Here is a 27,529-nt window from a genome sequence, read left to right on the forward strand (position 1 = left end):
AGCTGCAAATACATCTCACATATGGGTAGGCCAGCATGAATTTATGTGAGCGTCTGACTGAAAATGAATATACAGAGATCACTTCCTCTCCAAATTCTCACATATGGAAAATGTATGCTTCTCTGGTAAATAGTGTAATTGTATCGTCAAAAAGATATGTATATAGAGTTCTTGTACATAATCCTACATTTACAAAACTTCTCAGATGTAGCTCGATAAATGAAGCATCCCACTTCATGCACAATCAGGGCAAGGGCCGCATCCTAAGGGAGGGTAATGTAGTCAGGCTGCTCTGGCACAAGCAATTTCACAGCTCGAACCAAATCTAAATACTAAAGTTGTAATCATCTCCATAAGCTAACCTCGATAATAATGGGAACAACCTTTGGATGCTTTGACTTTAGACAACTAGAAGTCAAAGACAGCGTTCTAGGTGTTGGTTAACAAAGAGGCAGCCTTTTGGCCATAGATTTCCTTTATCCGGTCCAGAACATCCACGCAATCCTCACGTCCAATGAAATGCCTTCACATACAGAGAGACTTCAGCTGTGGAGAAAATGAGTGAAATCTTTGTTTCTATATGTCAAGTTCATACCTGTTTATTGTACGATAGGATTTCATTTCTTTGTATTGATGGAAGTTAACTTTATCTTTCGGCATACGAAGTGACTCAGGCACCTGGAGATGGCCATCCTGACAGTTATATGAATCACATATGAAGCTAAGCACCTTTTCCTGTAAACAACATTCTTAGATTTCAGCAGGAGAATATTCAAGAGCTTCATGGCTCATGCTATTGAGAGATAAGGCCTATCAAAAGATAAAATTAAATAATTTTTCATAGGCGAAAAAACAGGACTACCTCAGCATATGAAGGCAAAAGATAAAGATATTGTCCTTGATTAAAGGAAAAATATAAATTATCACATGCTTACTGTCGCTGCTTATATTTGCTATCAAGGCATGCTTTTGGAAAAAGAGAAGTCCCAGGCAAGAATAATTGTATAAAGGCGAAATGATCAGATGGACCTTTGTACTTGTTTAAGTTTGTAATATGGACACTTCTACCTACCTTTTTGTCATCTGAACCCTTAAACTCATCATAACATTTTAAATCCTCTTGACGCATATGTGACATTAAATTGCTGAGTTGGAAAAAACGCATATACGGTACACGCGTTTTAAAGAGAGTGAAATCAAAATTTTTTGCCTTGAAAATATTTTAAAAAATGAAAAACAGTAAATTTAAAAAAAAAAAGACAAAACATGGCTTCATTGACCCCTACCCCCTCCCCTCCCCTAACCCTACCCAGCACCAGCCAACCGTCCCCCTCCCCCCTCCCCCCTCCCCCTTCCTGCACCACAATATCGTCCAGCCAACGATTCCCTCCCGCCTCCCCCACCCAGCACCACCATCCCCCCAAACAAAAACCCACTTGGACGCCCTTGCCCCGCCAAATAAATCGCCAACTCCAATATCAATTCCTATAACACAACCACCTATTTTCTTTGTAAATTATGTTATTTCCATGAAAATAGATATATATGTAGAAAATAAATATTTTTTTTAAAATATGAAGGAATAATAATTTTATTTATCAATTGTTTTGATTATAAAATTGTTGTAGAAATTATTTCATCAATTATTTTAGATTAATGGTGGATGAATCTAAGTTATTTGGTTGAGAAAGTATTGTGAGAGGTTGAATGGATTGAGGGTGGGAGTATGAAGAAGACAAGAAAATGAGGGGGAGGAAGGGGGGAGTTTCTTTCGTTTTTTCTTTTATTTTTAAATATTATTTATATTTTATATATATTTTTAATATTTAATTTCTTACATGTCACTTAAAATGACGTGGCATGCTACGTGGAGTCGGTTGTATTACACCCATATTAATCTGATGAGAAAAGAATTTAAAATATTATGTTTTGATGGGTTTAAGGGTTCAGATGACAAAAAGGTAAGTAGAAGTGTCCACATTACAAACTCAGACAAGTACAAGGGTTTATTTGATCATTTCGCCCTACTTAGCCCTTTGTCATCTGAACCCCTCAAATTCATCAAAATACAACATTTTAAACCCTATTTAAGTGAGTGTAATACAACCGCCTCCCCTGTCATTTTTAAATATTGTGTTAAATTCCACATCAATTTTAACTGTCACATAAGAAATTACTTATTAAAATAAATTTAATTGAATAAAAGACTTCTAAAAATTGTAAAAAATTTCAATAATCATGTTATTGATATTTGCTCACAAATTGAACATGTTAAGGATGATTTCTGTTGGTCCCATAACAAGGCGGGTGAGGTATGGGAATCAGACTCAGAACCTGTGAAGAGTCATTTCTCTCCATATCCATCTGGTACAAGGCCTAGATCGAGTTGGAATTTCCAACATATACATATATCTCGTTTGACAAATGGAAAGACATTGAGCAAGTGATTAGGCCCTCCGACTCAATTTACACGTTTGAAGAAGTCCCAAGACTTTCGGAGTAAGGCTTTAACATCAATCAAAGCTGGTCTCTACCATGAGAAACATCAAAAGGCCAGTTTTCAAAACCTATAAGGCCTGATCCGAGTTCTAGGGATCGAAATCTTTGTTGTGATTTTCATGGGACACGTGGTTTATCAAAGGAGAGAATACACGTGCAGCCTACCAGGGGCTTGTAAACAAAGTGTTAGAAAAATAAAAGCAAGCTTCACAAGACCTAAAGTCATGCTTGTCAAGCCCACCATTGTTGATGTGAGAAATAATGGAGAAAAATATTATTGAATTGTGTGTCTACATAATTACATTGACACCCTATTTATAGACACTACATTAAAATTCTTTTCCAACTAGGATTTCGTATATTATTCCTATTCCTACTCATATTCTAACACTGTCCCTCAAGCTGGTGCATACAAGTCATATATACCAAGCTTGTTACAAATGTAGTTAATACGAGGACTGGTGAGGGACTTGGTGAAGATATCTGCAAGTTGATCACTCGACTTTACAAATTTTGTAACAATATCTCCCGAGAGTATCTTTTCTCTGACAAAGTGACAATCAATCTCTATGTGCTTAGTCCTCTCATGGAATGCTGGATTAGATGTAATATGAAGAGCTGCTTGATTATCACATACAAGTTTCATCTTACCAGTTTCTCCAAATTTTAGTTCTCACAGCAATTGCTTGATCCAAGTTGCTGCAGCCATTGCTCGGTATTCTGCTTCGGCACTAGATCGAGCATCCACACTCTGCTTCTTACTCTTCCAGGACACCAAATTACCCCCTACTAAAACACAATATCCAAATGTAGAACGTCTATCAGAGAGTAATCCTGCCCAATCAGCATCGTATATCCAATGATATGCTCATGGTCTCGATCCTCGAAGAGTAATCCTTTACTTGGAGATGACTTTATATATCGCAAAATACGAACAACTGCATCCCAATGACTATCACAAAGAGAAGTCATAAACTGACTTACAACACGCACGGGACAAGAGATGTCAGGTCTAGTCAATGTGAGATAATTCAACTTTCCAACCAACCTCCTATACATTCCAGGATCACTGAGTGGCTCCCCCCCTGTCGTGACAGAAGTTTAGCATTTGGATCCATAGGAGTGTCAACGGATTGACATCCCATATTCCTGTTTCCTCAAAAATGTCTAAAGCATACTTGTGTTGAAAAATAACAATACCTGATCTAGAATGAGCAACCTCAATACCTAGAAAGTATTTCAATCTGCCAAGGTCTTTAGTCTGGAAATGCTGAAAGAGATGTTGCTTCGAGTTAGTGATACCATCTTGATCATTGTCGGTAATAAAATATCGTCAACATAAACCACCAAATAAATACACAGATTTTGTTCAGAATGACGATAACACACTGAATGATCAGCTCTACTACGAATCACGCAAAACTCCTGAATAACTGTGCTAAACTTTCTGAATTAGGCTCGAGGGGACTGTTTCAAGCCATAGAGTGACTTGTGCAATCGACATACAATGCTACTAGACTCCCCCTGAGCAACAAAACCAGATGGTTGCTCCATATAGACTTTTTCCTCAAGATCACCATGCAAAAAAGCATTCTTAATGTCCAACTGATAAAGAGGCCAATGACGAAAGGCAGCCATAGAGAGAAAAAGACGTATTGAAGTTATTTTAGCAACAAGAGAGAAAGTGTCACTATAATCAAGCTCAAATATCTGTGTATATCCTTTGGCAACAAAGCAAGCCTTCAGCCGATCAACCTTACCATCTGAACCAACTTTGACTGTATAAACCCAACGACAACCAATAGTATTTACCTGCAGGACGGGAAACAAGCTCCCAAGTACCACTCATATGTAAAGCAGACATCTCATCAATCATAGTTTGTTTCCATCCTGAATGGGAAAGTGTTTCACCTGTAGTCTTAGGGATGGAAATAGAGGACAAAGATGATATAAAAGCATAATGGGGTGATGACAAACGATGATAACTCAAGAAAGTATAATGTAGGTTAGCATTACGAGTAGATCTTATACCTTTTTGAAGTGCAACTGATTGGCTAAGAAGAGGCAAGTCCGCGGTAGGGGAAGCGCATGACATGAATCATCTGGGACTGATGCTGGACATGGGCGGCGGTGATAAGTCAAAAGTGGTGGCACTGTAGCTGGAGATGGAGAAGTAATCGTAGGTTCCTCAAAGATTGGTGTAGGTAAGACTGGAGGTATAGGTAAAACCTCAGAGATACTAAGATGATCAGAAGATGTATAGTAAGGTTAAGATTAAAAGAATGTGACATCAGCGGACATAATGTAGAGACTCAGATCAGGTGAATAGCATCGATACCCTTTTTTAACTCAAGAGTAACCAAGGAAAACATATTTGAGCGCACGAGGGGCTAATTTATCTTTCCCTAGGGCTAAGTTATGAACAAAACATATGCTCCCAAAAACACGAGTATGTTTCCCAAGTTGACATGACTCGTAATCTAATGTGTATAGAATAGACAAACTAGGCACCGTCTTTTTTAACTTGGATAGACTCGGATGTCCCAAACGTTTATGAATAAGGTCCGGAGGGTCTATAGCGGAGCATGCTGTGAAGGAATTTAAGGAGGTAAGATGGTAAAGGCCTTTTCATTCATGTCCTATGCCAATTGTTTGTCCCGTTTTGCAGTCCTACATTATAAAAGAATCATCAAAAAAAGTTATACTATAATGAAAGGCACGTGTCAAACGACTAACAGATGCAAGACTAAAAGGACAACCAGGGACATAAAGAACAGAATCTAAAGTGACAGAAGATAGGGGTTTGGCTTGTCCAACTCATTTTGGCTCTGTTCGGATTCCATTGGCTAAAGTAATAGCAGGACGAGATTGTATATAAACAATATCAGATAGAAATGATTTGACACCAGAAATATGATCAGAAGCACCTGAGTCCACAACCTATGATCCAAAGGTAGGAAATTGTGCAGTGGTAGAGATAGAGATATATGCTTACTTGCTCGATACTAAAGATACTTATTATATTCTTTGTCGGATAAATACACCCATTGATCACCTATGGTGTTAGACTGAGCAATATGAGCATTTTTAGGTGGTCGACCATGCAAAGAATAGCATATTCCACGAGTATGTCCAAGCCTATTACAATAACTACACTTAGGTCAAGAAAAGCATACGCCACGAGTATGTCCAAGCCTTTTACAATAACTACACCTAGGTCGAGATCTTTCAAATCGATCTTCTCCTAGTTGATTCTTTATAAACTCTGACATCTGAGTTTCTAATCTCCTCATTAAGATTCAGATTTAATCAGGAAAAAGAAATATTGCCGGAATTTGGCTGGAAAAAGAAGGGTCACCGAATATAAAATCTGATATCTGAAAGTTGCTCGGAATCAACAATTAAGTATATGAGCAGCCTCATAACGATGAGGAAAGGCTACAAAAAGAAATTGCCGGAAGACACTGCACTGACGCACTGGCCGGAGAATATCTTCTGGCGGCGCGTGAGGGCTCGTGTGACGCCTATTCTCAGCGAGTCTGACTGGGCTTTGCTCGCCGAGAAGTTCCGAACATGATGGTGGTGTTGGTTTGTTTTGAAATACACCGACTAAATAGATTTATTTGGACAGTAGCTTCTGTCACCGAAAAATGAGGTATTGACGCCGGAATGATATTTTTCTCACGAATGCTCTGATACCATGTGAGAAATAATGGAGAAAAATATTATTGAATTGTGTGTCTACATAATTACATTGACACCCTATTTATAAACACAACATTACAATCCTTTTCCAAGTAGTATTTCGTATATTATTCCTATTCTTACTCATATTCTAACAGTTGCAAAGCCACATAATTGTGAACAACTTCATATGCAACTAGTCATAGCTAAGGACGCGGTAAGTGCCAAATTGGTCAAAGAAAACAAAGGTACACAATGTCCAAATTATTTTATTAGTAAAACTATAGTGAATACTGAAACTCAGTACTTGTGCCTGGAAAAATTAACCCTATTCCATGTAGAAACTGCTCGTAAGCTAAGGTGATATTACGAATGCCACCCCATAGCGGTGGCGATGGAATAACCTTCACAAAATGTCTTCCACAAATCTGAAATCTCAGGAAGATTGGCAAAATGGTTGTGGGGGTAAGTTAATTTGATACCGAGTATAACCGCCAAACTACTGTCAAATCTCAAGTCTCACCAGACTTTGTTGATTTCAATTCGGGGATGATTTCCCAAGTGGAAAAAGAGGCAATTCTTGTCTCTAAGAAACACATTCGACGTCCGAATTCTATTGTGGACTGTCAAAAGAAAGTGGGACCATACTTAGGGTAACTGTGATTACTCTAAACGATGAGAAATTAAGATGAGCTATAAACAGTATATCCTTTACTAACAATAAGGCCAAGTATTAGACCGTTTTGTGCAGGTATCAATATTAACTATTAACTAGGGGACACCACTTCGAGAACACTAAAATCGAAAGGAATCTTCAATTGGTGGTAGATTAGGTTCACTAGATCTATGAAGTAAAGGCGGTAGGATGTGTAGGTACTTGGGTAAATTTTGACATCCCCTTCTCGGTTGAAGAAGTGGAACCGGACGCCACAATCAATGTTAGATGCATCCGATTATGGAAACATAAGCACTAGCCAATCTATTTTGGTCGCCGGCTGGATTACCTAACCGAACATTGAAATCATTCTCAAAATTCTAGCTTTTTCAAAATTATTGCATCAACGGAAGGTTTTGGGGCCTCATCTTTAGTTTTTTTATTTTTCTGGCCACCACCGAAGAAAGAAGACTTGGGAAGAATCGGAGATAGAAGACATTGTTGGTGAAATCTGCAAAAGGATGAAGATAGGAAGTGATACAAGTGCAACAGGATAAGAAGTGGGATTCAAAAGTTAGTTCTGTTAAGTACCGTAGCACACTCTGTTTTTACTGTTGTAATAGAATTACTGTAGCAGAGTCCAAGAGTTAGTTAGGCGGTTATCAATCATTAGGCGGTTATCAATCAATGATTAGCTATAAATACTCATGTGTAATGATTCACGACAATTCAGAAAAATCATAATATAATTCTTCTTCTCTCTTATTTTTTCAACTTAGCTATTCTTCTCGGGTATACCCTGAACTTAGCTCTCTTCTTCCTCGAGGTTAACCTCCAGGAGAGATTTAGTTCTTCGAGGTGCATCAATTGGTATCAAAGCTCGTGATTCTCGGTTGAATAATCATGGTTGTGCATGACAAAAATGTGGATAAATCAACAGAAGAGGTCGATGGGAAATTGTCACAAATCCAAGATCAATTGCAGATCAATTGCAGAAATTGATGGACGGAATGTTGAGCATGAATGATTAAAATGCGCGTACAGATAAGGAATTAATGGAGATTAAACAAGCTTTGGGGAATTGGAATAAGAAGGAAAGAGATGTAAACGAAGGCAGGGTCGTACGAAAATCCCGTGAATAACAAGAGAATAATAGCTGACACGTGTATCGATAATTCTAGATGGAACATTTTTAGAGCTCAAGCGCAGCATTCTTATTGGCTGGTGCATTTCCTTTGCTGCCCATAAATAGTAATGTTCATTCACTTGTAAAGGGTCAGATTTAGACAATATTAAGGAATATATTAATATTCTTGTGCTCCAATTTTTCTATTATTTCACATTCATCACTGAGTCTTTTCTCTCAACACTGGCATTTATACCTTTGATTCTGGAACTCGCAGCACCGAAAGCAACAATATCTGATCATTTCTGTCTCCTTATTCCATTGCATTAGCATTCTTAATAAGCTTACTTAATAACATACACATTTTCTTAAAAATGAACTGACGAGTTAAATCAATCCGCGTGTCCTTGACCCCGTGACGAATTCAACTAATACCAATTTCTGGTTAAACCTTCTCGAACTAGTCTTTCATACTCACGGACTAACACCACACAGAAAATACCAACCATGGCATACAACAACAACAAGAAGAAGCCCAGTGTATTCCCAGTGTATTCCCACACAGTGGGGTCTGAGGAGGGTAAACTATACACAGTCCATACCGCTACCCCGAAGAAGTAGAGAGGTTGTTTCCGATAGAATCCCAGCTCAAGATTAAAAAAAAGGGTAACGAAACGTGAAGCAGGATGGGTGGCTTAACAGAAGTAAAGAATCAGAAATAATAAAATAGAACTCAGAGCAATACAGGATAGAGGAACTAAGAGCCATAAGCTATAAGCTATAAGAAATAAGAAAAACGAAATCTGGAATAGGGTACCCGCCTAGAAGTAACCTACACTCACAGACCAAAGCCAACCACCACACCCAGTCTCTCCTGACTAGCGGCTCCTACCTATCGACACAGTCCTACGATTACTACCCCGGCTAAACAGGGAAACCATGGCAAGAGATAATGAAAATATCCACATAATATAATGCATACACGACTGTATATATATATCACAGTGCCAATAAAAGGAATCATGAGCAAATTCTTAGAAACCAGGAGAAATGCATCCAGGAAGAGAAATGTCTAACTTGATAAAAGCTTTATTTAACAAAAGAAATGACATACCAATGGTTTAGAAGCATTTATCCACTCATAAATTTGTTCGTTGCGAAACCATGACATCTGCCTTCTTGCAAAATGTCTGCGCAAGAATATAAGAATCAACAAACAACTTACAAATTACAGACAATAATATCATAGACAATCCAATTAAATCAAGAAAACCAGCAATGAAAGCTCCCAAATCTATGAAAAGGACCAGACATGAGTAAGAGTGAACCAATTTGGCAGCAATACCAGGAGTTGTTCCTCACATTTGCATCCACAATAATTCATACTGATCTTTTCTCCTCTTGACAAGAAACAATAGTATCAAGAAGTGTAGCTCGCTCAGCAGACAAGTGGGGGTTAAGTAGAAAGTTGTCTTCAACAGTGATGGGGAAGACATGATTAAAATTCTATCAAGAACAGTCGTGGAAATTTCAGCTGATCCATGGTAAATATGCATACAATCACAACATATAAGCATCCAGAACTAAACTGTGACACGAGAGAGAAATTGCAGATAAAACAACAACAACAACAACAACAAACCCAGTGTATTCCCACCTAGTGGGGTCTCGGGGGTAAGATGTACGCAGTCCATACCACTACTTCAGGAGAAGTAGAAAGGCTGTTTCCGATAGACCCCCGGCTCAAGAAAAGGAGCAATAAACAAATACTTAATAAAGCATGGAACAGGATGTCTAGTAAAACGCTACACTCAAATTGCAGATAAAACGCTACATTCAAATGTCAAGAAAGAAAGGTTTTCTTAATATGTGAAATATATAGAGTGTTTGTTATGACGGACGTCATTTTAGGAAGAACATTTTCATAAGAAAGTCATATAATAGTGCTTGGTTACTTGGTTACTGGAGGGGGGTGGGGGTATGACTTCCCTCACTTATGGATGAAAGACATTTTCTTATAACTATCTAAACTTTTAATTTCATATCACTTGCTCCAACTAAATTTGGCCATGAAAACCCAAAAAAAATTCACGTTATTTGGAATTTTCAGAGTTGGAGTTGAGCTCGGCCATACTTTTTGCAATGAAGATTTAGATTTTAAATGTACTTTGTAAAAAACATGAAATATAATTTAAATGGATTATTTTTATAAAAATAAATAATTTAGGGTAAATTTGAAAAAGAAAATTTATAACAACAAAAAACCCAGTATATTCCCATTAAGTGAGGTCTGGGAGAGTAAAGTGTATGAAGTCCATACCACTACCTCAAAGGTGAGGTAGAGAGGCTATTTCCGAAAGACCCCGGCTCAAGACAAAACATTCTACAGAAGGATATCATATAAGACAAGACACAATAGGTAGAAACAAACAACAAATAATAACAAAAAACAAGCCTACCACAGAGTAGTACTATACTCGACCTATCCGAAAAAACAAACATCACCAAAACTCCAAGACCAAGACACTACAAGCACGATGACAACTAGCACGGATAACAAGACAAAGCACACCTACCAACAAGCAAACTCACCGTACCTCCTACCCATCTGCCTTAATTTGCATCCTCCACACCTTTCTATCTAGGGTCACCTCCCTCCAATATTTTTTCAATCTACCTCTACCACGCCTGAATATATCCATAGTCAACCTCTCACACCTACCTACTACCTACTGGGGCATCCGGGCACCACCTCATCACATGCCCAAATAATCTCAAACCTTGCTATCAGAAAATTTATAAAAATGATAAAAATGTAATATATTTCTGTGTATTTTCAAAATACAACTTGAAGTTGTATTTGTAATTTTCATGGTCAAACGTTGACTTTCAAATAAAATAAATTTTCTCGATAAAAGAGAAATTCTCACGGCCAAACAAGTCATTAGACATTATTATTAATCTTTATTACTCAAATTTCAGTAGAATACTATCTGAGTTGTTAAAATTATCATTAGTCTTTGAAATGTTTTTTTTTTATAATTTACTGTCAGGACAAACTTTGGCACACCTCGACTAATTCCATTAGATACCTGCCATCTCCCATCAGCAACAGGTGAACTTTGTTCATCAAGGCTAGGATAAATGAGAAGAAATCACCTAGTGTTTTTGCATCTGCATGGATTTGAACATGGAAAGCTCATGGTTCTCAACCCACTTCATTAACCACTAGATCCCTTGGGTTGATATGTACTTTTCCAAAAGATAATTTTTCACCACCAACTAAACACTAGAAAACATTTACTAGAAAAATAATTTTTCATGAAAAACATTGTCTATAAAATAATATATACCAACCATACTTCAATCAAGAAAACATTTACTGGAAAAATAATTTTTCATGAAAAACATTGTCTATAAAATAATATATACCAACCACACATCAATCAAGAAAACATTTACTGGAAAAATAATTTTTCATGAAAAACATTGTCTATAAAATAATATATACCAACCACACTTCAATCAAGGGGCTCTTGAGAGTTCGTCCTACGCCAACTTACTAAAAGACAGAGTTTTTGACCAAAATTATCCTATATCAACTAACCTTTCATTACATCCTTATAATATCTCGCTTAACCAAAAACAACCCTTATGTTTTTTGAACTTGACCAAAACTATCCCTCGGGTAACTTTTCCATGCATTTTTAAGTGTGCTTTTTTCTCCCATACCATTATCAATTCTTCGGAAAAGGCTCAAAAATACCCCTGAACTATCCAAAATAGCTCAAAAATGCCCTTCGTTAGATTTTTGGCTCAAAAATACCCCTCCGTTAAATATTTGGCTCAAAAATACTCCTCCCTCTAACAAAATTTGAAAAAGGATCAAAAATACCCCTGAACTATCTAAAATGGGTCAAAAATACCCCTCTGTTAAATATTTGGTTCAAAAATACCCCTCCCTTAACAAAATTAAATTATTTTGATTATTTCGTTAATTTATATAAAGTTCATCATTTAATTTATATTTCGTTAATTTCTTTAAGTGAAAATTTATATTTCGTTAATTTATATTTCGTTAATTTCTTTAAAGATAAAAAAGATGTAAAGTGAAAATGCCTTTTTAGAATAAATGTATGTTTATTTTCCAAATCAAATTCAACCAATTTATATTATAATTCAAATACTTTTTTTCATTATCTTATTTTTAAAATTAAAAAAATACTTTTATGTAAAAAAAATTAAAGTATTAGGGTTAAAAAGTTAAAGTTAGGGTTTAATTCAATCGAAATAATTTAATTTCGTTAAGGGGAGGGATATTTTTTAGCCAAATATTTAACAGAGGGGTATTTAACGAAATTAAATTATTTCGATTATTTCGTTAATTTATATGAAGCTCATCATTTAATTTATATTTTGGTAATTTCTTTAAGTGAAAATTTATATTTCGTTAATTTCGTTAATTTCTTTAAAGACTAAAAAGATGTAAAGTGAAAATACCTTTTTAGAATAAATGTATGTTTATTTTCCAAATCAAATTCAACCAATTTATATTATAATTCAAATACTTTTTTTCATTATCTTATTTTAAAATGAAAAAAATATTTTTATGTAAAAAAATTAAAGTATTAGGGTTAAAAAGTTAAAGTTAGGGTTTAATTCAATCGAAATAACTGAATTTCGTTAAGAGGATGGGTATTTTTTAGCCAAATATTTAACAGAGGGTATTTAACGAAATTAAATTATTTCGATTATTTCGTTAATTTATATAAAGTTCATCATTTAATTTTTATTTCGTTAATTTCTTTAAGTGAAGGGAAGAGGACTAGGGCCAGTTTGAGTCGCTAGTGTAGGGAAGTACTTGGACGGGGTTTTATGCCCGTTATGATTCCATGTTTCATGTTTTATTACGAATCTGTGTGTTTTTCTCTGTTTTATATTACTTATGGGTGCGTATTTATGTTATGTAATCTTGTGCTGTGCTTGACTATGTGTTTGTGTGGTATCTCGTGCCTTGAGCCGGGGGTCTATCGGAAACAGCCTTTCTACTTCTTTAGAGGTAGAGGTATGGACTGCGTACATCTTACCCCCCAGACCCCACTAGGTGGGAATATACTGGGTTTGTTGTTGTTGTTGTTGTTGTAATTTCTTTAAGTGAAAATTTCTATTTCATTAATTTCGTTAATTTCTTTAAAGATTAAAAAGATGTAAATTGAAAATACCTTTTTAGAATAAATGTATGTTTATTTTTCAAATCAAATTCAACCAATTTCTATTATAATTCAAATACTTTTTTTCATTATCTTATTTTTAAAATTAAAAAAATACTTTTATGTAAAAAAATTAAAGTATTAGGATTAAAAAGTTAAAAGTTAGGGTTTAATTCAATCGAAATAATTTAATTTCGTTAAGGGGAGGGGTATTTTTGAGCCAAATATTTAACAGAGGGGTATTTTTGACCCATTTCAGATAATTCAGGGGTAATTTTGATCTTTTTCCGAATTCTGTTAGAGGGAGAGGCATTTTTTGACCAAATATTTAACGGAGAGGTATTTTTGAGCCAAAAATCTAACGAAGGGCATTTTTGAGCTATTTCAGATAGTTCAGAGGTATTTTTGAGTCTTTTCCGTCAATTCTTTCTTTTTACCAAATTACCACAATCTCCCTTTGTCCGACGATGTAACAACCTTGATTGTGAAACTTTTTCATATGCTTTGACCATTTGCCCTTTTCCGTAGTTGTTATACACTATTTGTGAGATGTGGGGAGGGTTGGCATGGTCCTCAATGCATTCGGGAGTGGTTTCGGAGAGTTTGAGGCTCTTAGAGGCTTTAAAAATCATGAGTTTGACTTCAGTCAATGTTTTGTGTTTCGAGTGTTGGATGTCTATTTGGATAGTTCCATTAGCCCCTAAAAGTTGATTTTAGGTTAGCCGTGCGGGTAGTTCGGGCATGAGCCTTTATTTTGTATTTTGACCATTTGGACAAAAACTAGTGAATTAAGCCTAAATGGGGTCCGAGGGCTAATTTGTTGTAACGATCTCTTTTCGAAAATCCGACGTTGCCATTGAGTTCGAAACGTCGAAAATAGTCTAGTAGCACATATGGTTTAGTTTTGTGGAGTCCTAAACGAATCCCGAGGGTCCGTTCAGAGACTTAGAGGTTGTAGTTAGAGGTTGTAGTTTTCAGCTAATGCATAGCTGATTTCTGGTGCATAATCCTTCTTCGCGAACGCAAGCCATTGACCGTGGACACAAAGATGCAAATCTTCACTCATCGGGATAAACTATAAAATTGATTTTTCATTGATTTGATCCTCGATTTTAACTCGTTTTTGTGTGGAGTTTTAGTTGTAGACTCCTATAAATATAGGGAAAATTTTGGTTTTATCGCTTTCAATTTCGGACTGATTTTGGACCCAATCTAAGAATAGGCAATCTGGGTATCGTTAGCTTTCTTTCAACGCATAGATTATGTTTTTGCTAGTTTTAGCTGATTATGAGACCGTTCGAAACAGGAAGGCTCCGGGTTGAAAAGTCTACGCTTGGATTTTCAGCACTTTGAAGTAGTTTATGGCTTAATCTTCTTAAGACTTGGTTGGGTAGTTAACGTCTATGTAAAGCATGCTATGGGTTGGGGAATTAGCCATGGGGAGTTATATTTCGAGATTATTATCATCGAGTGCCCGTGGGAGGCTTATATGCATATTGTCGTTGACTTGAGAGATCATATATTACGAGTTGCCCGTGTGGAGGCTTTATTTGACATCATAGGCCTTATTTGTGCGTTAAATGTCATAATTATAGTTATGATGCCCGTGCGGGGGCTTACATAAACATTTTAGGTCTTATTTGAGCATTATTTGCCTTTAGCATAATTAATATACCCGAATGAGGTGTTTGAAATGATATTATCGATGTTTTACATGACTATTCTTTCTAGTGGTGTCGAGCAAGGGCTGATATCATTAATTATTAACGTACTGAGTTGATTTTGAATTCATTTATACCTGTATTGAATTGATTATTATTTTCATATTGTTTGGGTATGAGCATTACATCCTCATTTTATTTATACATATTAATGAGATTGGTACCACTGAGAAACACTTATTTTGACAGAGTTATGAGATATTTTATAAAACACCTATACCAAGGGATGTGCTGGTAAGGTTGGTTGAGAAATACTGATTTTGATGAGACACTTTATGAAATAACTATACCGAGGGATGTGCTGGTAAGGTTGATTAAGACTTAAGATTGAAACTATAATAAGTATATGGGTTGTGAACCCCCATGGGTCCTATCCTTAACCATTGAGGCTTGGAAGGTGTATACAAAAGTCCCACCATCATTGCATTGCATTGGTATCTTCTGTGTTTCCTTTTAATGTACCCTTGATGTGTACTTAGGTTACTTATATATTTCGTGTGTAGTTGTTCTTTTTTCTCTTATATTATAAAACTATTAGTCGAGATGGTGTGAGCTACCATTTGGGAACTTTTCTGTTTGTAGGTGACGTGCTCATAGTATCTTTTACTTGTTTTGTTTTCTACTTTACTCAGTCGGCCCATGATACCCACTGAGTACAAATGGACCATACTCACACCTACTTTTGTGCCCTTTCGATGCAAATCCTACTAAGAGTGCGACCCGTGGTGGCCGATTCGTGCGGAGAGAGAGCTATATCGGAGATCTGGTGAGCTCCCCATCCGAAGCCTTGTTCCAGCTTCCCTCTATCTAAGTCTTTACCTTGTATTTCAGAGGCAGAGTTGTACTTATCAGATTCTAGTATTGTATTAGATGCTCTTTACACTTATTACATTAGATTTTGGGGATTGATGTATTTCTTTGGATATTTTTGTTATTTGAGTATTATTGTTTGACTTCGTTCTAGAAGTCTCGTATTTATTTAATCTCTTTCATATTTTGAATTTCTTTTCTATTGTGGGGTTTTGGCTTACCTACCAAGGCTGGGTCGAGGTAGGTGCCATCATGACCTCAACTTTTGGGTCGTGACAGACTGTGTCTCCCTATTAGTGCCTTTTGTTCTGGAATCAATTTCTTGAATCTGTAACATACTGATTTCAAAAACATGATAAGCACTCATTTTCATTGATAAAATAGTACACATTAATACTTACAGACAAATATCATCTATAACATCATAATTAAGAGTTTCCAACTATTCTAATAAGGAGCAGTAGAAAAGCGAAAGAAGTGGTTTTGCTAATCCTGGAACCCTAAATGACGAAAAAAAAAACCTCAAAATGGACCAAATAATGATTTAAAAGAATAACTTAACTATAGCGTATGAATAGAACTTATGCAAACCTATATACATTTTTTTATTTCCAAGTTATGAAGATGTGGAGAACATTTAAAAAAAAAAAAAAAACACTTAAGAAAAATAATATTAGACACTACTAAAGGCATAAATCTGGAAAAATGTATCATTTCAAAGGGTAACAGAGCAGAAATATAGAAGATTTCACTTCGCTTAACTATAAACGCAAGCAACAGTGAAAATATTATGGCAGGGAAAGTGTACTAAACATTTATTATAAAAATAGGGAGTCATAGATAGTTGACGTTGTCGGACAAGGGGAGACTGTGGAAATTTAACAAAATAAAAAGAAGTGATAAAGTGCATGAGAGGAGAGTACTGTTAGAAATGGATGGAAAAATCAGATTCAAAAAATAATATTTTTTTTTTCAGATTCAGAAGGAAATGGATGAATAAGTTTACTGAGAGATGATATTAGTAGTTTTTGGTAAAGTGAGATATTTTAAGGATGTAATGAAAGTTTAGTTGATACAATAAGGGTGATTTTGGTCAAAAAGATAACATTTTGAAAGATTATAATTTATTACACAATGAAACAATTGTCTTCCCTACATCCACAACATATATACAAGGAAACCGAGAATAACAAAGATCGTCACCATTTGAGACAATTACATAGTGACAGTGAAGTAAAATACCGTGATGCTGTTTGGAATTCAGATAAAAATCCATAGAAATCCCCAGCAGAACTCCATCCTCCATTTTCTCTACATCTTAGAAGGTATTCCATTGCCTGATAGGTTTTGAACAAACACATATTAGGAAACAAACTATTGAATTTTGTTTAAGTTACAGAGATGCAAATATACTTGTCGGTAACCAATTGATCGAGTAGCAGGATTTGAATTCGGCAAAAGACCCAAATCAAGAAGCCACCTTGCCTCAGATAGAAGTTCATCTGTTCCTGCAGTATGCCACCATCACAATGAATTAATTAGGATCCACGTATTCTAACTAAAGTTGTTAAGGAACTAAAACAGAAAGCCCTCATTTGAAAGAAAGATTTTATTTTTGTTGAAGAAATGATTGGTGTCTCAAGGAACTACAAATCAAAGCACGATAGCTAACTCTTATAAGACAAACTTTAACCTCTATTAAGAAAATAATCTTGGTGTCATTGATACTTATTTGAATTGCTCACAGTTCACTATCCAATTTCCAAAGAAAATGTTTTTCCAGTTAATCACAAGTAACTTTTTTGAAATGCATATCCTAAGATGATATCAAGAATATGAAGAAAGAGAAAGAAAGGATCAAATTACTTTTTTTGACAAAGGTACTTTGTATTCACACCAAAAAACTCATCAGGTAAGACTGATGAGGTGAGGTTTACAACCCCCTGAGGGTATCATGCAGAAACAAAACCCAAAAAAACACTTTGCAATTGTCCTATGAAATCCACTAGACTTTCTACCTCCCCCACCATATCTTGTTTACACCTAGAAAATACAGCATACTCAGACTTTTCGTCTTGATCTTCTGAATGCTGCTAGCTTGTCCATCATGGGATCTTTCATTCCTTTCCATCCAAAGTGACCACCAGATGCAAGCTGGAATACATTTCCACCAGTCCTCTTTTGATCTTCTTCTTCTACCCACTCCTCCCATTGTTTCAGCATGTCTGAAGTAGTTCTAGGCTAAGTTGCTCGGATTCGGGTGCGGGTATCCGAGACGGGTGCAGATCCGAGTGTCGGATTCGTCAAAATATAAATTTTAAGATTTGAGGGTGCTATGCTTAGGTCGTGATGTATGTTATTCTCGACCTAAGTGTAGTTATTGTAATAAGCTTGGACATACTCGTGGAATATGCTATGCTTTGCATGGTCTACTACCTAAAAATGTTCATATTGCTCAGTCTAACACCACAAGCGATCAACGGGTATATTTATCTAATAAGGAATATCATGAAGTATAGAGCAAGTAAGCATACATCTTTACCAATAGTCTCAACTGCACAACCTCCTACCTTTGGATCATGGGTTGTGGACTCAGGTGCTTCTAATCATATTTTTAGCAATAAGTCACTTCTATTTGACATTGTTTATTCACGGTCTCTTCCAGCTATTACTTTAGCCAATGGGATCCGAACAAAATCAGAAGGAGTTAGACAAGCCAAACCCCTATCTTCTGCCACTCTAAACTCTGTTCTTTATGTCCCTAGTTGTCCTTTTAATCTTGCATCTGTTAGTCGTTTGAAACGTGCCCTTAATTGTAGTATAACTTTTTTTTATTCTTTTCTAATGCAGGACCGCAGTACGGAACAGACGATTGGCACAGGACATGAATCAAAAGGCCTTTACCATCTTACCTCTTTAAATTCCTTCACATCATGCTCCGTTACAGACCCTCCAGACCTTATTCACAAATGTTTAGGACATTCGGGTCTATCCAAGCTACAGAAGATGGTGCCTAATTAGTCTAGTTTATCCACATTAGATTGTGAGTCGTGTCAACTTGAGAAACACACCGTGCTATATTTTCACATAGTATTGAGAGTCGTTCAGAGTTTTTTTTCTCATTAGTTCATTCTGATATTTGGGATCCTGGAAGAATCAGTTCACCCTTATGAGTTCGTTACTTTGATAACTTCATTGATGATTTTTCACGATGCACTTGGGTTTTCCTAATGAAATATTGTTCTGAGTTATTTTCTATATTCAAAAGTTTTTGTGCTGAAATACAAAATCAATTTGGTCTCTCTATTTGTACTTTTCGTAGTGATAATGCCTTAGAATACGTATCCTCCTAGTTTCAGGAGTTTATGACTCACCAAGGAATTATTCACCAGACATTATGTCCATACACCCCTCAGCAGAACGGTATAGCAAAAAGGAAAAATAAGCATCTCATTGAGACTGCTCGCACTCTTCTCATTTAATCTCGTGTTCCGCTACGTTTTTGGGGCGATGTAGTCCCCGCATCTTGCTATCTCATTAATAGAATGCGTCATCTTCAATTCAGAATCGGATTCTCATTCCATACTATTTCCTCAGTCACATCTCTACTCTTTCCCCCCTCGTGTTTTTGGGAGCACTGTTTTGTTCATAACTTAGCCCTAGTAAAAGATAAATTAGCCCCTCATGCTCTCAAATGTGTCTTTCTTGGTTACTCTCGAGTTCAAAAAGGGTATAGATGCTATTCACCTAATTTGAGTTGCTACCTTATGTTCGCCGATGTCATATTTTTTGAATCTCAACCTTATTATACATCTTTTGATCATCTTGATATCTCTGAAGTTTTACCCATACCTTATGTCCGCCGATGTCACATTCTTTGAATCTCAACCTTATTATACATCTTTTGATCATTTTGATATCTCTGAAGTCTTACCCATACCTCCAGTCTTACCAACATCAACCTTTCAGGAATCTACAGTTACTTCTACATCTCCAGCTGCAGTGCCACCACTTTTGACTTGTGATTCCCGCCCGCATCCATCATTAGTTCCAGATTTGAATCTCAACCTTATTATACATCTTCTGATCATCTTGATATCTCTGAAGTCTTACCCACACCTCCAGTCTTACCAACATCAACCTTTCAGGAATCTACAGTTACTTCTACATCTCCAGCTGCAGTGCCACCACTTTTGACTTGTGATTCCCGTCTGCATCCATCATTAGTTCCAGATGATTCATGTCATGCGCCTGAAGTTTCCCCTACTGCGGACTTGCCTCCTCCTAGCCAATCGGTTACACTTCAAAAAGGTATAACATCCACTCGAAATGCTAACCCACATTATATTTTCTTGAATTACCATCGTCTATCATCACCCCATTATGCTTTTGTATCATCTTTGTCCTTTATTTCCATCCCTAAGACTACAGGTGAAGCACTTTCCATTCAGGTTGGAAATAGGCTATGATTGATAAGATGTTTGCTTTACATACGAGTGGTACTTGAGAGCTTGTTTCCATTCCTACAGGTAAATCTACTATTGGTGCCGTTGGGTTTATGCAGTCAAAGTTGGTCCAGATGGTCAGGTTGATCGGCTTAAGGCTCGCCTTGTTGCCAAAGGATATACACAGATATTTGGGCTTGATTATAGTGACACTTTCTCTCCCGTGGCTAAAATAGCATTTGTCCTTCTTTTTCTACCTATGGTTGTCGTTTGTCATTGGCCCATTTATCAGTTAGACATTAAGAATGTTTTTCTGCCCGGTGATCTTGAGGAGGAAGTTTATATGGAGCAACCACCTGGTTTTGTTGCTCAGGGGGAGTCTAGTAGCCTTGTATATCGATTGCGCAGATCACTCTACGATTTGAAACAGTCCCCTCTAGCCTGGTTCGGAAAGTTTAGCACAGTAATTCAAGAGTTTGGCACGATTCGTAGTGAAGCTGATCATTCAATATTTTATCGTCATTCTAAACCAAATTTGTGTATTTATTTAGTCGTTTATGGTGACGATATCGTGATCACCGACAATGATCAAGATGGTATCACTAATTTGAAGCAACATCTCCAAACTAAAGACCCCAACAGACTGAAATACTTTCTAGCTATTAAGGTTGTTCAGTCCAGATCAGGTATTGTTATTTCTCAATATAAGTATGTCTTAGACATTCTTGAGGAGATAGGAATGATAGGATGTAGACTTATTGACACTCCTATGGATCCAAATGCTAAACTTCTACCACGATAAGGGAGCCACTAAGTGATCCCGGAAGGTATAGGCGGTTAGTTGGAAAGTTGAATTATCTCACAGTGACTAGACCTGACATCTGACATCTCTTTTCCTGTAAGTGTTGTAAGTCAGTTTATGACTTCCCCCTATGATAGTCATTGGGACGCAGTTGCTCGTATTTTGCAAAACATAAAGTCATCTCCGGGTAAAGGACTACTCTTAGAAGATCGAGACCATAAGCATATCATTAGATATACAGATGCTGATTGGGCAGGATCACCTTTTGATAGACGTCCTATATCCGGATATTGTGTTTTAGTAGGAGGTAATTTGGTGTCCTGGAAGAGTAAGAAACAGAGTATGGTTGCTTGATCTAGTGAGGAAGCAGAATATCGAGCAATGGTTGCAGTAACTTGTGAGCTAATTTGGATCAAACAGTTGCTAAGAGAACTAAAATCTAGAGAAAACGGTAAGATAGAACTCGTACGTGAGAATTAAGCAGCCCTTCATATTGCATCTAATCCAGTGTTCCATGAAAGAACTAAGCACATAAAGATCGATTGTCACTTTGTCAGAGAAAAGATACTCTCCGGAGATATTGTAACAAAATTTGTGAAGTCAAGTCAAGTGATCAACTTGCAGATATCTTCACCAAGTCACTCACTAGTCCTCGTATTAATTACATTTGTAACAAGCTAGGTACATATATCTTGTATGCACCAGCTTGAGGGGGAGTGTTAGAATATGAGTAGGAATAGGAATAGGAATAGTACACAAAATCATACTTGAAAAAGGATAGTAATATAGTGTCTATAAATAGGATCTCAATGTAACAATTTAGATACACAATTCAATAATATTTTTCTCCATTATTTCTCACACAGACCTTGAAGAAACTCATAGTATAACCATCAGGCCCAGGGGCCTTATCACCATCACATTGTTTGATAATGTTCAGCACTTCTTCTTCAGCGAAAGGCCTTTGCAACCATTCTTGTTCCTCTTGAGAGATTCTTGGACAATTTACAGGTTCAAAAGTAGGCCTCCACAACTCAAATTCAGTGTAGAGTATCTTATACAACTCGACCATATTTACCTTAATAGTTTCTGGATCTATCACTTCATCCCCATTGATTATCAGTCTATCAATATTATTGTATCTCTTGTGGGTTGTTACCATTTTCTGGAAAAACTTAGTATGTTATCCCCTTGTTTCAGCCATAGGATTCTGGACTTTTGCCTCCACCTGGATTCCTCAATTTTGCCAACTCCTCCATCTCAACCAAAACTGTTGCCCTCACCATTGGCTCATCCTCTAACAAAGTGCTAGCATTTTAAGCAAGATCACTATCAGCTAATTCAATAAAGAGGTTGTTTTTCTTATTACTTTGCTCCCCACACATTGACTTGCTCCATTCTTTGAGTTTCTGCTTCAACATCTTTACTTTCACACGGAGTTTGTAGTCAAGATAACCCACCACTTCAAATGCATTCCACCAGTTGTGAACTAGCCCTTCAAAACCATCAACCTTCAACCACCAATTTTCAAACTTGAAGTACGACTTCCTCTGATCCCAATCTCCACATTGCAACATGATTGGGCTACGGTCGAATGTCACTCTGAACATGATCAATTGCTTAATGTTCTTGAAAGCTTCCTCTCACTCTATCGAATACATGAATCTATCCAGTCTAGCAGCACTATGATGATTCTGATCTAAGTGAAAATCACACTGTTCAGATGAGGTTCGTGTAGTTCCATCTCCTCAATCCAGTTGGAAAAGTCAGACATCACATTTGTGATCCTATTGCATCCTCTCCTTTCTGCCATAACTATAACTGTATTGAAATTCAACAAGTTACCCATGGTCCCTCACATAGTTCTTTAACTGTTGCTACTTCTTCCCAGCAACCAATTTCTCACTTCCAGTGTGAGGCGCATAGATGTCAGTGAGAAACCAGCTAAAAACACTTTGTACTGCCTCAAATTGTAGGTAATAGAGTATTGGCCTATTTCTACCAGACTTCCTGACCATAGTCTGCAATCGCACATGATTAGGATTCCACCCTTACTACCATCCGCTTTTATATATCCACACCTCATCCACCTGCTAGACCACAGTTGTTTGACAATGTTTTCCACCTCCCTACTCACCTTTGTTTCTTGAAAACAGTAAATATCTACTTCTATTTCAGCAATGCACTCTTAACATTATTTCTAGTGGAAATATTGTTAATCCACCCTACATTCCATGAGAGTAGCTTTATCTTCATTTAAACGTCAATTTCAGAACTCTCCCCTTTGAGCTGGCCCCTCTACTTCATCCAATCTTAACAAGATGTTATGAAAAGAAGAAGGCAGGAAGGAAGAGAAGCATATAACTAGCCCTAGGTATCATTGATAAAAGAAAAAATCGTAAGGCAGAAAAGAATGTTGTTCCTAGAATACTTGTGCATTGATACAGAAAAACAGAGCATCATGCAGCATACTTTGAGATGATAAATTTTACAGGTAAATTAATTCAAGAAGTAATATTGTGATTAAGAGTTCTAAGCACTTCAAAAAATATAAAACAAAGCAAATTAATCATTTAAAAGATTGTTAATTTTTTACCTAGGAGCATATCTTCACACCGAAAATCAATTGCTCTATAGAGATCCAGCCTATTGGTGGAAAGGAAATAACAAAGAAAATCATACTCCAAATCCTTTATTTCACTCTGCTGCAGTTTGTCAGCAGAACTCTGAACATCAGCAGCATCTGTCACACCTGAATCGAGCTGTTCTCTGAAAGAATTATATGGTACTTCAAAAGCTGATGGAGGTGACCCAGTAGACTGCAAGCCAAAAAGTATATTTAGTTTTTCATCTAAAGATAAACAGAACAGGCTTCAACACTATGGACTGATAGTTGAGCATATCTCAATCCAGTCTCAACAATTTTATTTTTTGGTAACAGTGGTGTCATGCCAGCTTGCGCACACCCCGACTAATTCCACTGAATACCTGTCACCTCCCACCAAAAATAAATATCAGGTACTTTTGTCCTTCAAAGCTAGAAAAGATGGAAACAAATCACCTAGCGTTTAGTCTCCATTAGGATTTGAACCCGAGACCTCATGGTACTCAACTCACTTCATTGACCACTACACCACACCTTTGAGTGCAATCTAATCTCAACTATTTCATAACCACAAGGAGCTCTAACAAAACCAACAGAAATTCTCTCTAAAAGCACATCAATAGCTGACAAGAAAAACTTGTGATTCTCCTTGCAACCACATTGGTAAGCGACAAACCATAACACAGAAATGTGTAATGTCCAGCAGCTCATGCGACACGTATCTGACTAACAAAGAATGGGTTAAAATCAGAGGGATCACGGGTAAAGACACCTTTCTACAATACCTTGACAATTTCAAGCCTACGATGCAAGCGATACCAATCATTTGCCGATAAACACTGGGCACCAGGATCACCAGCTTTAACCAACAACTGAACAGCAGCATCCCAGTCTTCATCATTCTGTAAACTTGCAAGCTCTGAGTGGACTTCTGCAGCAATGTCTCGAGAGGCTTTTGGAACATCTGGCTTCCCATAAATAAACCTTAAACATTAGACAGAATTATTAAGTGAGTTGGAAGATCATGCCCCTTTAGGTTAAGTGACTCAATCGTAGAAATTGTATGAAAACAAAATTCTTGTACATCCAAGATCCAATTCTATCATCAGGTACAGGATATACGCAAGCTTCATTTCTAAGTATAATAAAGCTTTAAATAGATATCTCTCACCACAACTGATTCGCATTACCTAATTCTTGATCTCTCTCAGTCAGTTTTACAGAATGAATCTTCTTGTTAGACAAGTTGCAACCAAAAAGTTCAGCTTTAGTTTGAATGTGTCCTCAATTAAACCAGAAGCTTTCAAGTATGAGCTGTAATATTCAACACATACCACCGCAAATATAATCCAGTACCACCCGCGACTATTGGAACACGGCCCCTATCAAGGATATCTCTGGTAGTTCGCCTAGCATCCTCAAAAAAATCTCCAACAGAATAATCTGATGACATATCCAAAAGAAAAGGAGAAATTTATGCATTAGAATTAAAGGAATTTTTTTTTAAAAGAGCACATCATATAGGGCATACCAGCAGTTTACTAAACATGAGCAAAGAAGACAACAGAAATTTCACTTCGAATTACAGTCCCACCCCACCCAACTTGCGCAGGTTCCTTGTAAACTGACTCTTGATCACAGTGTGAGTTTAGGATTTTGTGTTATTCTGAAAGTACAAATACCAGTTATTCCTTTAATCTCAACGATTTGTATAAACATCGCAAACGCCTAGAGCATAAATGAGCAATGGTGAAATGTTAGTTCATTGCTGAAAATGATACCAGATCTTTCTAAAAAGAAACTGAGAAGTTATCTCATACTGAATAGGGAATTACACAAAGGCTTTATCTAGTCCGGATGTGAAACAAAATTAGCAAGAGAAGCAAGCAATATTTGTGAACTCTCATTACACTTTTGAGTGGTTTGGAGAGAATTCACATCATTTACAACATAAGTTAGACATTTTATTACTTGGAAATTGATCATCAAAAAGATATAATGGTCAATTTGAGGGTTTCAATAAATTGAGGAATTTTGATGTGTTCCCTTCATTGATTTACGCACAAGCGACAAAAATAAGCACCAAATTACAATTTATGACAATGCAAAGGACATAGATCACGCTTCATTGAGTGAAGGGATGTGCTGCACAGCTATTGAAATTCATGCAAATTATTGTTTCATTGCTTCAGACCATCTAATTTAGACAGAAATACCTTCAAATGGATCCACTAGGTCAACCATATGATGTACTACTTCCTGCAAACCATACAGAAAAACAAGCGTCTGTCATGGCAGCACTCTAACACATGATTCTATCAAAATTCATGAAGTATTTTCCATTCCTCAGACGGAACAACAGGTAGTAATGAAGCTCGAGAAGTTAAGTCACTCAGTACACATTCACAAATGAAACCAAAAGGACCAATATTATGCAGAACCCCAAAAAGGGCAAAACATGTTTCATGTTTAAAGCATGCCTCAAGAAATCAGGCAGTAAAACATGCTACTTCCCCTCTACCAGTTGTCACATTTCTGGTTTACACGACTCTTAAGAAAATGTGTTTTGACTACCCTCATTTATTATCTTTAATCACTTAATATGTTATCTCTTTAATCTCTCTTCAATAAATAAAAACAAAGTTATATAAGCAATCAGAATATTGGAGTGTGTGTATATTCAGTATTTTCAAGAATGATTATTAATAAAGGCAAAATGAAAAGAATGCACTCAATTATATCTTGATTTTCCAAAGTAACAACAATTTTGGACCATATATTATTAGTAAGGATGCCAAGTGGCCCCAAGGAAATAATATTAGCACACTACAATTTCAAATGTGTTGAGGCAATACCTCTCTTTCACTTAGGGAAGGCTTTGCTGAACCGACATCAAGCCCTCGATACACCTATAAAGCCAGAGAACAAATCAATTATGCTACCAAACATGCCTCAAGCATAACACTATGTTTGGATGATTGTTACATATTGTTTCATGATGTATCTTATTGTATTGTATTCTGCACTTAATTTCGACAAACACAACATACCCAATGTAGTACCACGAGAGAGCATAGAGAGAATGATTCCGATAGAGCCCGGCTCAAAATAAAACAGTCCAGAAAAAGACTTAATGGAAATACAAGAGATAATAGATAGTACTCCCTCCGATTCAAAAAGACTGACCTACTTTATGACGCCTTTTCTTTTTTGGCAATACTTTAATTTCAACTTTCCATACGGTATTCATTCTTTTTTAAACGGAAAAGCAGATCAGTTCTACAACAAAATAATACTACAATCGAAGAACACAAAACAATAGTTCAAACAAACTGAATTTCCACAAACATAATCAAACCTGTACAGAGTCAGCGGTGATGATTTCACCATTGAGTCGCTTAGCGAGTTGTAATGCTAGCTTGCTTTTGCCGGCACCGGTAGGTCCAGAAATGACAATAACTTTCTCCTTGGTGGAGGAGGAGGAGGAGGAGGTGAAGAAGCGGCTGTGTCTGCGGCAGCAGCGGCGGAAGAAGTGGCCTGTAAGGAGAAGTGTCTCCGCCGCGTATGGACGCCGGAGATAAGTGCTAATTCGAACGCCTCTAGTTCCGATGGGGCTTATCATTTCCTAGACACAGAAAATTTTTTGCAACTTTTTAACTTTATAGTTTCTTTAAGGCCCGTTTGAAATTTTGTTTCCACTCAGGAATAAAAGTGGGGGAGGGCGGGCCGAGGTGGGTACATATTGATCCCGCTAATATTTTCGATTAGGAAAAATCCTTTTGCCACGAAAATTTGGCTCAAATTTAGCCATAAAAATAAATAGATGTTATAAATGTATATCTATTAATATCTAATAAAATTTAGTTGATATCTATCAGTATTTGAAGTATTTTTGTCCAAGTGTGAGCCTACTAACTAGTTAGTACTTGCATGTTATAGCTAGGGCTATTCATGGTTTGGTTAAAAACCAAA

The 27,529-nt window shown here is 36.7% G+C and overlaps 1 protein-coding gene across 3 annotated transcripts; it reads right to left on the reverse strand.

Annotated features, from left to right (window-relative positions):
* LOC107842363 (tRNA dimethylallyltransferase 9) lies at positions 1 to 27,280 on the reverse strand. 3 transcript variants are annotated; one of them, XR_007045164.1, is made up of 12 exons: positions 26,916 to 27,267; positions 26,413 to 26,466; positions 25,774 to 25,816; positions 24,892 to 25,000; positions 24,343 to 24,541; positions 23,549 to 23,771; positions 17,119 to 17,213; positions 16,948 to 17,042; positions 9,079 to 9,154; positions 3,700 to 3,769; positions 3,151 to 3,584; positions 625 to 735 (listed from the first exon to the last, which is right to left on the reverse strand). XR_007045164.1 is itself a non-coding variant. In XM_016686162.2 (11 exons), the coding sequence occupies exons 1-11, from the start codon at positions 27,177 to 27,179 to the stop codon at positions 430 to 432; spliced, it is 1,392 nt and encodes a 463-aa protein (XP_016541648.2). In that variant the 5' UTR covers positions 27,180 to 27,280; the 3' UTR covers positions 1 to 429. The 3 variants fall into 3 exon arrangements, 2 of the variants coding, with proteins under 2 accessions (XP_016541648.2, XP_047253057.1); XM_016686162.2 differs by lacking the exons at positions 3,151 to 3,584; positions 3,700 to 3,769 and adding an exon at positions 1 to 523 and having other exon boundaries at positions 596 to 735; positions 26,916 to 27,280; XM_047397101.1 differs by lacking the exons at positions 625 to 735; positions 3,151 to 3,584; positions 3,700 to 3,769 and adding an exon at positions 3,828 to 5,169 and having other exon boundaries at positions 26,916 to 27,265.
* Between the last annotated feature and the right edge of the window lie 249 nt (positions 27,281 to 27,529).

This window comes from Capsicum annuum, chromosome 9, assembly GCF_002878395.1.
Source record: "Capsicum annuum cultivar UCD-10X-F1 chromosome 9, UCD10Xv1.1, whole genome shotgun sequence".
NCBI lineage: Eukaryota > Viridiplantae > Streptophyta > Magnoliopsida > Solanales > Solanaceae > Capsicum > Capsicum annuum.

Bases quoted from the DNA above. Each gene is read 5' to 3' on its own strand.
- LOC107842363 (XM_016686162.2), bottom strand. From the start codon at position 27,179: ATGATAAGCCCCATCGGAACTAGAGGCGTTCGAATTAGCACTTATCTC. The intron at 17,214-23,548 runs GTAAAAAATTAA...GGCATACTGCAG, and splicing joins GTGTGAAGATATGCTCCTAG to GAACAGATGAACTTCTATCT. The intron at 736-9,078 runs GTATGTCATTTC...TGTTGTTTACAG, and splicing joins TAAATGCTTCTAAACCATTG to GAAAAGGTGCTTAGCTTCAT.